Here is an 11,477-nt window from a genome sequence, read left to right as displayed (position 1 = left end):
ACTTAAGAATTACAGGCTGCTGGATCTGTTCAGGATTATCAGGACTCTCCTGCTGTTCACCTCTTTGCAAAGCCTTCTCTGCCACTGGACTAAAGATCTGATCCTTACGAGTTTCACCTGTAATTCATTAACACAACATTCAGATTTCTGAAATTTCCCACTAAAAAAAATATAAAATTAAATATTCTAGCACAGAACCAGCCTGTGGTAAAAGAGCAAAATTTCTTTACCAAGCCACAGCATGATAATCTAGTGAAGTATGTGATATTTCCAAGTTAATTGAATGCAAAACGTAAGGAAAGAGCCTACAGGAAATAACACATGTAACATGGAATCTACATGAAATTCTACACCCTGAGCTTGCACACAGAATTATCACAGTGCCTGAACTGAAAAGCAGTTTAATGCCCGTAGCTTGTTCACTCTTCTCTGCACCAAACTTTTTCTGCATGAATGGCCTTTGTGTGCCATCCTGTCCACCACAGGGTTTAAGGCAGATTTTTCTGCTAGAAAAGCTCAAATGAAAGCAATTCAAGATCAATTGTTCGCTCTGAAAGGAAGGTTACAACTGTCATTCTGATACCAACGTGTGTTGTGGTATCTCTCTTCCATAATGCAGGATGTGGTTTCCATAGAAATATCTTCTCACATCAGTACCTACAAGCCCTCCAATTATTCCCCTTTGGACACCTCATGCAATTCAATAAAATCTTTTCAGAGCAGGGAAATAACTAGGCTCAGCTACTATTTAATTACTTGGTGAGAAGAGAAAGAAAAGGACACTTAAGTAAACAAAAGCTTTATTTAAAATCAAAACATAAAATGAAGAATGTGTGCTGCAAAAAAAATTTCATCATACCTCAAGAAATTTCTCCACTGTTACAACTTAAGAACAATTACAATTTTTAGGATCACACTGAATTTTGCTGATTTCTGAAATAGAAATTATGGTGTAATTTTAAATTGTTTGGCGGCCTTGCCTCCAACTGATTTCCCAGGACCTACTCTTTTCCTGAGTCCTTTATGTTGCTGAGCATCGCCTGCACCTTGTTCCAAGTCCTCCTCTTCAGGACCTTGTGAGTTTAAAGTCCCTGCTGCTGTTGTGTCATCTTTTTTCTCCGTGGCATCTCCTGTCACTTGCCCAACCCCGGGAAAGCAGTCAACACTCTGAAATTAGAGCCAAGACAGAAGAAACAGCAAATTATACACAAACAAAATAAACAGTGACTTGATCCCGCTATCAAACACCTCTGTCAGCCACAGCCGCCATAAATTTGCAAGGCAAGAAACTCAGCTGCATTTTCTGTATAGAACAGCTTCATTCCTGCTGCTCTGCCTGCCTTCCCAGAAGTGTCAGCGTAAGGAAAACTGGGAGCGCAGGGAGCCTTGATCTGGCTGGGTGGGCTCTGAAGCTGTGGCCACAGCACACAACAAGAGTGTGCACCACAGGGGCTGGAGCCATCACAGCTCCCCTGGGACACTCAGGGCTCAAGGAAACAAACTGATTTAATTGTGTGGCAACCAAAATGTGCTGGGGAAACAACCCCTGCAGCTCTCTGTTTTGCTTCCACTCGTCTCTCCTTTTTCACTTGAAAAAGCTTCATCCCTGTGATTTGTTTTCTCAGACACATGGCTTAGTCTTCATTTGAACCCCACTGCCTGTTTTAGGCCTTGGTGCTACAAAAAGCTAAACACAGCTAGATCTGCAGCTCAGCAGTGAGATAAAATAATTAGGACCATAAAGAGTTTGGCTTATTCATTCTAAAGTCACACTCAAGCTGCTGCACAGAAAAGACCACAAGTTGAGTTCAGAAAGCTATTCCATATGCAAATCTTGGAATTCACTGTACACCTGCTTGGTTACAACTCCCTTAGCTTAACAAGTATGAAACTAAAGCTTTCAGTGAAAACTCTTCTGCACTCTTTATCCTCTCAAACTATTACAGCTATATAAATTAGCTATAAATAGCATTTATATGTGTGCATGTATATTTATATATAATATAGCTGTGACTACCTACATAAGATATAGGAGTCAGTAGTAAAACACACCTGTGGATATCTCTCATATTTAAACCTCTCCACTGAAAAGGGAAAAGGCCACCAATGGAAAACAAGGTCATAAGATGGCATATTAGTTACTGTACCTTATTCATCTGCTCCAGATCAGATTGTCTGAGTGTACTGGTTGGAGTCTTCTCCATACAAGAGCCCACTTCAGCCTCTGGAGAAATTGGGGGAATATTTTGCCCCAGAAAGAGATTAAAAAGGAAAGAACATTATCATACTTCCATGGCTATTTCCATTTGAAAAAAAAAAAGCAGCACCAGAAAAAGCCACCTGACTCTTACCTTCAATCCTTCTTGCCTTGTTTTTGTTAATTAACCAAACCAGGGTGCCCCATGACACTACCACAAAAACCTATGGTGAACAACTATACTAGAAACAAAGTGTCTGTGGGTCTTGAAAGCTGTTCTAAATAGATAATCTGTTCACTTCTTAGACATGGAAAACCCATATTCCTTTCTCCTTTTCAGAAAATACAGGTACTCTGACCAATTCTGATAAAGAATTATATGCAATCACTTGAAATGTATTTTAATTCTTCTCAGACTTCTTGGTTTTGCATTAGCTTCACATTTTCATGCTTTATGTATATTACTAAACTACTTCAAAACAGCTCTGTTCACTGCCTGGTAGATTTAGCAACCACGACCAAACCATGTGAAATGATTTCTGTTCCTCCAATCAGCCCCAGAAGAGAAGTGTCAGCACGTTCCTGTTGCTGAGACTATTTGATGAAACTAAATCTCCTAAATTTTTCAAACAGTAAGAACTAATTCATAATGAATGACTGCAGCTATGTGTGACACCATGCTAAAAAGCTTGACTTTTATAAATATATGTGTATGTGCAGACAGGAATATGTGTGTGTATACATGCCTATGTATGTGTGGACATCCAGATTGAAGTATCAGCTGCAGCAAGCAGAGGGCTGCAGTTCAGATGAACTGCCACTAGATGCAGCCACACCACCTTGCAAAATTGAAAATTCTGACCTCAGCATTACAGAAACCTGTTTTGGAATATGTATGACTGTAGAACCCTTACAAGAACATTAATGGTATTCAATCCTGAATACTGGTGTGGGAAAAAACCCCATAATATGAGCAAAATATTCGATTTTTCTTCTCAGTAATTTTGTTCCAAAACACAGCATTGCACAGCATTGCAAATGTCAACAGGAATCTAAGAAATCAGAGCAGAATAAGACTTGTCTATTTTCACAGTTGTTGCCATAGATCCTGATTGGAGCTGACAATATTGAATTACATTGTGTTTTGCTTTCTGCATAACAGAGAAAGTAGGAATGAAGCGCTTGTTCCCCAGAGATCCCCTAAAGATAGAATCATGGAATCATAGAATAGTGTGGATTGGAAGAGACCTTTAAAGGTCATCTAATCCAATCCCCAGCAACAAGCAGCAACACCTCCTACAGGACCAAGTTGCTCCAAGCCCTGTCCAATCTGACCTTGGACACTTCCAGGCATGGGGCTGCCACAGCTTCTCTGGGCAGCTGGTACCAGGCCCTCAACGTCCTCATACTAAAAATTTTTTCCTTACATCTAGCCTCAATCTATCTTCTTTTAGTTTAAAATCATTATCCTTTGTCCTGTTGCAACAGGTCCAGCTAAAATCTTTATCCCCATCTTTCTTACTGTCCCCTTTAGGTAGTGGAAGGCTGCAGTCAAGGCAGTTCCCCAGCCTCATGTGTATTTTTTACTGACAGCAATTCTGGTGGAATGGTATTTCCACATTATTTGGGTCATTCATCTGTTTGCTTTTCTAGAAGATGGCAAAAAGAAGAAAGAAAAAAGAAAGCATCCTCTCCCCCAGGATCTGCTGAGTTTTGATCTGATCACAGTTCTGTTCAGTTGCCATTAATAAACTTCACTTAGCAAGATTAAAGGAAAGAGCAACACCAGGTTTTGCTGGTTTAAAGCATGAGGAACACAGATATAATGGCTTCAGAGGAACCCAGCCTAGGGCTAAAGTCTGACTTAACTCTCCTGTGGGTGCTGCAGACAAGATGAAACACGGTGTCTCAACACAAGGTTCCCAAGCCAAAACAGAGCAGGATGGATGTGGGAAGGCTTGGGAGCAATTTGCTCTGGAGCACTCCTTGCTGCATGTCCAGAGACAATGTGTGCCCTTCTTTTGGAACCCAGCGCTTATCACAGCTTGTGTGCATGCAGCAGAGGGGCCTGTCTGGGTCCTCCAAACAGCTGAGCAGATTATAGCAATGAGATCCCCATATGAACTGTCAAAAGGCTTCCCTACTCTGTCGCTATCTTTTGCGAAGCAGGCAGAAAATGCTCCTAGCAAAAAGGACTTACCCTGTAGGAGAGTATTTAGAATCTTCCAAAACCCATAATGAAAACCTTTGTGTTTCCATCCAAGAATGGTATTGGCAGCAATTGAAGGTAATTAAACACACTGCCCACTGGCCATACAAATTTCTTCTTTGTAACGATTTCAGAGAAACAAACCCCTGTCTATAACCCAGACAATATGTTGTGCAACAGAAGATTTTTTTGGGCTAACATCTACCCTGCTCCAAGTGCACTGCAACAGGAGTTACAGCCACTTTATGCGAAGGCCGTGCTTTGTTCAGGATCTCTCAGATGCTCTGCAGTTCCATTTTTATGGAACCTCATAATTTCTAAGAATTGTCCTGTTTACTGTGAAAAGATGAGGGCACTGGATTGCACACTCAGTAGTTTCTCCATGTGCAAACAACAGAGACATCACCTCTCCATGATCACTACCTAACCTTTGATTACATTTCTTATCTTTATAGAACTATAACACAGACAAGTTCACACTGTTTTAACTCACTTCCTGAAGGAGATGACTCCATCTGAATTTTTAACCAGATATTCACTCGTTGGCTCCAATCTCCTGGTGCTTCCACTTCCCACAGTCGCTTCTGCTCCTCAGGATGAGCTTGCAGGAATTTCTGGCATACTGAAAGGAGAAACCAAGGGGTAAAAGTATGAGTGAGTGAAAAGTACATCAGAAGAGGGAGTGTGTTCTATGCAAAGAAATTCTCTCAGACCTACTTTCATTACTTCCTTTGGATAGCTTTCTTCTCCCTTCTCATCTTCTTCCTCTTTGTTTTAGCTGGGACTTTTACTAAAAGCCTATGTGGAATGGCCTAAACAGTCACGAGTGAATCCTGTCTGCTTCAGTCCAGTTTATTTCCTTGTGAGTGCAGAAACAAAGGACTTGAAATGATTTGCTGAGCACCTTCTTCTGGCAAGGCAGCACAGAACAATGTCCAGACACTCAGTAGTTTCAGACCTACAGCAGTGTGGGGTTTTTACCCTCACTACTCTGAAAGGAAAGGTGTTCCTCTATCTTCCAGCTTTAACCATTCAGATTGCTACTTTAATTTCTGTTTATAAAGAAAAACTCTGCCTCAGTTTGGTTTTGGGCCAAAACCACCCTCCTTTTCACTACTGTTAACCTATGCCCCATTGCTAGGTTCATTTATTTCTTTGGATGTGGAAAAAACAGAAATGGGAAGAAACAACAGAAAAAGTACAGGATGCCTGTGACAGATGTACAATCACCTTTAAAAACCTTATTGCCACAGATTCCTATCACTGTCAGTGCACATTGACCATCCAAAAACTTGGATAAACTATCGAATTTAGATCTGCTTATGTTATCAAACTGAAGTATGTTCTATTTAGTGGTATCCTTAGGATGTGTGCAGTGTCAAGAAGAGGCACATGCTGTAGAACAAACAGTTCAAAGCATTTAAACATAAAGGAGATTTTTTAACTTCCCTTAACTGCCATCATATCACTTGCATCAACTGCACTAAGATAGTGATCTGTAAACAACAAAATCGCTGTCATACTCTGTCCACTGTAGTTCATCGTTCTACAGAATGGGAAATTTATCTTCAACATTCAGTTGAGTTTAACAATAGGATGTCAAAAAAAAACCCTAATTCTGGTATGTAAACATTTGCCTTACAGTAATGAGCAGATCACAGACATTAATTTTATACAAGGATATCCAGACTAAATTAATCATTCCAATAAAAGCTCCTAAAACTAACACATACTAGAACCCAGATATGTGCTACAAAGCTTCTTCCTCCCTTTTGGGCATCTACAGCAGCTTAAATACCACGTCCATGTTAAATAAACTGTCCACAGCCTCAGAGATTTCAGTATAGAGATTTAAAGGTTGCATTCATTTGTCAAAGTATGAAAATGTGGTTCCAATGAAATTAAAAGCAGACAGTGACTTCAATACGCTCAAAATTTAACTTACAGTATTGGTTTTTTTATAAAAGAAAACCTAATTAAAACATGATGCAAGTCAAATTTATTCAATATTAGCTCTAAACTTAATTGAGACAAAAGCACAGTCTTCCAATATATTGCTAGTGTTAACACATAAGAAATGCAGCTTTCTCATCCAGAGTTTCTAAAGCCCTGAGGTCTGCCAAAGGAAAAATGGATATTATTGGGAGAAGGAATGCTGTCAATATTATTCCCTCCTGAATTTAGAAGTAGCAGTACCTGCTCAGATGCTTTTGAATACATTCAAGGGCACGTCACAACCAAGAGAAAGAATAGATGTAGCCAAAATTCTGTTGACATTTATTAGGAAATAACCAGAAAGCTGCAAGTAAATCAACACATCTCAAAAAAAAATGATTGTGAAGACTGCATTACACAGAGAGCAATCCCAGAAAAAAGTACTTTTCTAAAGAGTTTCATAAATAACGTGAGCACTGATTTTTTTCTGTGACTTTTACTAGCAAAACCAGAGTTTTGACCTGAAGACAGAGAAGATATATGACTACTTTGTGATCTTTTAAAAGTGTCAAATGTTCAAAGACAGTTGATACAAAACAAGTACTGATGTAACTGGATGACTGAGTAGAGCCTGGGTATTTGGCTTATTAAATGTAATTTCTTAAAAATGCAAGATCTACAAGAGCATTATGTGCATAGTGTGGGCTTGACAAGATCTTACAAGTCTTTTCCCTGTGGTGTCAAATAAAATGTGTAAGTCCCTGTCTAGGGCAATGACATAGTTCTACAAGAGAACAGTTCTAGGAACACAAAATGTCAAACAGGCACTGTGAGTTTTGTGCTTTTTGTTGTCTTACATAAATATTGGCCTACCTTTCCACAGGAAATTCCAGATGGCTCTGGAAAAGGAACCAGTTGCAGGCTAACAACGGTTAAGTTCAGACAAGGGCACTGAACTCTTACACAGTGAAGACAATCTTACCAAGACCATATTGAAAATTATACATTATACATGACCCTTACCTAACGTGTCCACATCAAAGGATTTACCTTGATACATGGCAGCAGAAATAGGGCAGCTGATCCCCAAGGCATCCTCAGCCAGGAAAGACTGACAGAAATCATGCAACATTTTCATCCCTAGGCCACCTCTTCTGTACTTTCTCCGGACGAATATAGTATCCAAAACTGGCAGCAGGTAGCACTGGCTGGTTGTACCATCACACAGGCTCCCTGAAAACAGACAGGGAAAAACACATCCATTTGCAAACAAAATCAGTATTGCTGCACTAACTGCTGTGTGATTTCAGCCACACACACTGCCCTGTACCTTCCCACAGGCTGTGAGGATGATCCCAGCTAAAGTGTATTTGCATAAGGAGTAAAACACTTTCCTGGAGGATTACTTGGTGCCATGAAATGGAGAGGACCTGCCTAAGATGTGGCTGACAGGTCTCACCAGAGTCTTTTCCAGACTCTGATTCTTCATAATCACACTATCTTGGTGCACAGGCAACGTATATAGGAAAGCTCATTGAAAAGATATAAATGGTCTAAAACCAAATAGATATAAATATTCTGAATTCAATGTCCGCATACTCCTTTAAATAAGCAACTGAGTGGGGCACTTTAAGAAAGCACAGTAAGAGCTCCTTTTAAGTTACTCCATTTCTACTGAGTGATGATTTATTACATATGTAGGTGTTCTATTCCATTACTTGAACTACCAGTATCAGTGTTAAACCTGGGGTTTCACTCAAGGACAGTCCTTGCTAACAAACACATTAACTCAGTTAACTGAAATCACGGGGTCTTGACATAATGCTCTACATGTGGACAAAATACAGATTCAAGCATAAGCCTCCAAACTATTAAAACAAGTTCTCAGTGAAAATTGTCCAAAAAACCCCAAAACACAGAACCAAGGGATTTATTTTGCAATCGCAAATGGTAAACTCAAACTGGAATCAAGAGAGAATTGATTAAGAACAGACATTCTGCATCCAAAATTTTGATGTTCACCCTAACCAACCTAGGGTCTAATTGCTGCACTTCCATTCAGTACAAAATACCATAAAAATAGAACTTCAAACATTTTTGGAAAAGGATGGGTTGTGGTGGTGTTTATAACCTTTCAATACTTATAACACATGACGGGCAGTTACTCTTTTTGTTATGAGCCAAAAAATTGAGTATATCCCTGGTCCCATTGTCAGCTGCCAACCCAAGAGAGATGTCAAATTCCAGCAGAATTGCACCATCCATTCTAAGGGACAAACTTTTCCTCATCAAGTCTTTAAGAATTCCTGCATGTTGAAAGTGTTCTTTTAAGTTTATTGTTATCTCATATAGTCTGTCTCCGATATATCCTGATGAGGATGCTGTGCAGCAATCCCAGGAGCTGAGTGATTTATGCCTGAGCTCCTAATTTTGTGTTGAGAAGATGACAAAAACTTGTCATGTCTAAAGGCACCATAAATAAAGAAACCATGAAGCCATTCTTCACCTTGTCCCTGGGAAACACATTAGGAGAGTCACAGCCCACAGGCATTCAAAATAAAATAAACAAACAAACCAACCTTTGGAACAAAGGCCACTTTGTCCCTGTTTCCCATCAAATAGCACAAGGTTACTGTAAGCTAATGGTGGCCTGGAGGTGGCCACTGGGCTCTCACACATTTGGTTGAGAGGTCTGTTTCACTGTTGGAATACACAGACAAAGTTTTGAGGTGAGGGAGGAGACAGGGAAAATAAGGGCATTGGTGATGGAGAGGGAAGCATTCATGCAGTCTGCTCTTGGAAAGCCTTTGATCTGCTTGGTTAGGTCATGAGTGCCAAATGACCAACTTAGGAGCCAGCAAAATGGCAAACAGATATTACAAGGGCAGGAAAGCAGACAGCCATTAGCATTCCCAAAGAGCCACAAACCAGAAAAGAAAAACAATCTGGTCTCCACATCCAACAGACCCAAACAAAACAAAGTTGTGCACACTGACTATTTCCCTGCTGAACAAGTTGGCTTGGCACACACATGTTTGGACAGGCCTGGAGCAGCCTGAGCGCTTGTGTAAAGGGTGGGGAATATTTCTGTAGAGCAGAACCCAAGGTCAACCCATTGTGTGAGTTTGTATGTGAGAAGGAGAACAAAGGTTCTGGCTTCAATAAAATTAAATGAATTCATGTCTGGACTGGTATGTAGTAATTTCATTTTCATTACAGCCAGAACCTTCAATCTGCCTCAGAAATGCACATTAAAAATATTATTATTGCTAGCAAACAGAGGGAGACAAAAGCAATTATTCAACAAGATTTCAGCTAATTGTCTGTCAGGTTAACTTCAATGCCAAATTTATTTTTTTCTAAAAGAAATGTACGTAATTGATGAAAAACTAAAATCCTGTTACCTTTCTAAGGATCTTTTTCTACAGACTAGCACCTGGGTCACAGTATCGAAAGATATTTCCAAAGGCTTGTATGAAGAAAAGTGTGAAATGAATTTGAGCTCAAGAAGCCACTTCCAAAGACCATCTCTAAGGCTCTGGTGTAGGAAAAAAGCAGAGATTAGGCCAGGGTTGCTTTTCTGCTTACTCCATGTCTGCTGAAGAGTTTTTGCAGTCAGGTGCTCCCAAACTGTGACTTGTGGAGCATTTCTAAAGAATGAATAAGAAGCCAACAATGCATTTACTCCTGATACACCTATATGTTTTACAGCCTTCTCAGAGTTGGGTTAAGGCTGGTTTGATTCACATCACTCCACACTTCTACTACTAAGATTTGTCAGGAGGGAAGGGACAAGCTTTGACAATCTGACTCTTTTGTTTTTCATACCACAGATAGCTTGGTCTGCAGCTGGGCAGCTCATATGTGCTACAGTGACAGTAATACATAACAGTAGGGGGGGAAAATAAAGTCTATAAAAAAGGGATTTTGTTCTGGTTTGTTCTCAAAAGCACCAAGACACTCTTGGCTCATTGCATCCTCCAACTTCTTATTGATTTATTTGCATCATGAATCTTCTACATTCTCCCAGCATTTATGTGAAGGTAGTAAAGTCCATTTCCAGTAATTACTAGTCCTCAGTAAATAAGAAAGGAAAAACTTTCAGGGAATTGCTCTCACTGCACAAGAAACAAGTGTCAGTAACCGTGGTAATTAATCCTACATCACTACACAGAACACATTCTTTCTGAGCTTTTTACACAGAGCACAAAATAAATACTTTAAACAATATAAAACAGATCCAAAACGCCAAGTATTTGTATGAAGGCTTTCTGCAAAATATTTCATTTTCAGGTTACTGCCTGCAGAGAAAGGTACAGGAAGAGGGAACCATCATTTCCTATCGTACCTTTAAGTAGCTCCATTTAGTGAGGTCTAACTGCTCAGCTGTCTGATATGGAAGCTGCTGACATAGATAAAATTGGAGACATTTATCTTGGCACGTGACAAAGTGTCTTATCAGCCTCATTAGTGGCTTAGTACATCTCATCAATCTTTAGTATACCCAGTGGTAAATGCAGCATGCCTGTCATTGGACAGGAATAGGCACATTCCAGAGAGGCCAAGTTGATGATCTGTGTAGTCATGAATAAATTGTGCTTTAATAAAGGTGTCTAATGCTCAAGAAAAGTGATAGCTCTTCTCATTGAAGAATGAGATTTCTGTTTATCTGCACAGCAGGTGCAGGGTGGCCAGTGCCAGAAGTGGCCAAATTGTCTCAAAACTTTGACTTGCAGTAGTTACTGCATCTCTGAACAAGGCGGGTGCTCGAGACCATCTGTGCCTCCTTAGCTGGACTATTAAAAGAGATCCAGTTAAGGATGGTCGTAAGATGGATGGAAGCATGGAACTGGACCAAAATTACCGAGTTCACTTTGTGAAGACCACCTAGGAACTGGAAAATGGAAATTAATTACAATATTGCAAATATAGTTAAATGGAAGCACTGAAGTCCATTGAAAATTTAGTTTTCATAACGACACTTAAATTTGCAAAGATAGAACAGACTCTCAGTTCCTTGGTCACAATTTCTGTGATTCACTCAGAAGACTTATGTTTGAAAGAGGCAGGCTCCACAGACCTTTTCTGGCCTATCTGCCTCCACTGAAGCATGTTTTTTGTCATGCTGTAGATAAT

General features: G+C 39.9%; 1 protein-coding gene across 3 annotated transcripts in view; it reads right to left on the bottom strand.

Moving 5' to 3' along the window:
• Positions 1 to 783: 783 nt before the first annotated feature.
• Positions 784 to 11,477, bottom strand: part of FAM169B (Protein) — a 35,394-nt gene continuing 24,700 nt past the window's right edge. For all 3 annotated transcript variants that reach the window (XM_014251069.2, XM_088063143.1, XM_014251070.2), the window contains 4 exons: positions 7,392 to 7,574; positions 4,900 to 5,028; positions 2,148 to 2,224; positions 784 to 1,167 (listed from right to left, as the gene is read on the bottom strand). In XM_014251069.2, coding sequence (XP_014106544.2) covers positions 946 to 1,167; positions 2,148 to 2,224; positions 4,900 to 5,028; positions 7,392 to 7,574 — 611 coding nt within the window. In that variant the 3' untranslated portion in view covers positions 784 to 945. The remainder of the gene's footprint in view (positions 1,168 to 2,147; positions 2,225 to 4,899; positions 5,029 to 7,391; positions 7,575 to 11,477) is intronic.

This window comes from Pseudopodoces humilis, chromosome 16 (genome assembly GCF_049639895.1).
Source record: "Pseudopodoces humilis isolate 2021_Gansu_Grassland_sample_001 chromosome 16, ASM4963989v1, whole genome shotgun sequence".
NCBI classification, from domain to species: Eukaryota; Metazoa; Chordata; class Aves; order Passeriformes; family Paridae; genus Pseudopodoces; species Pseudopodoces humilis.
This window is presented reverse-complemented; position numbering and strand designations above follow the sequence as displayed.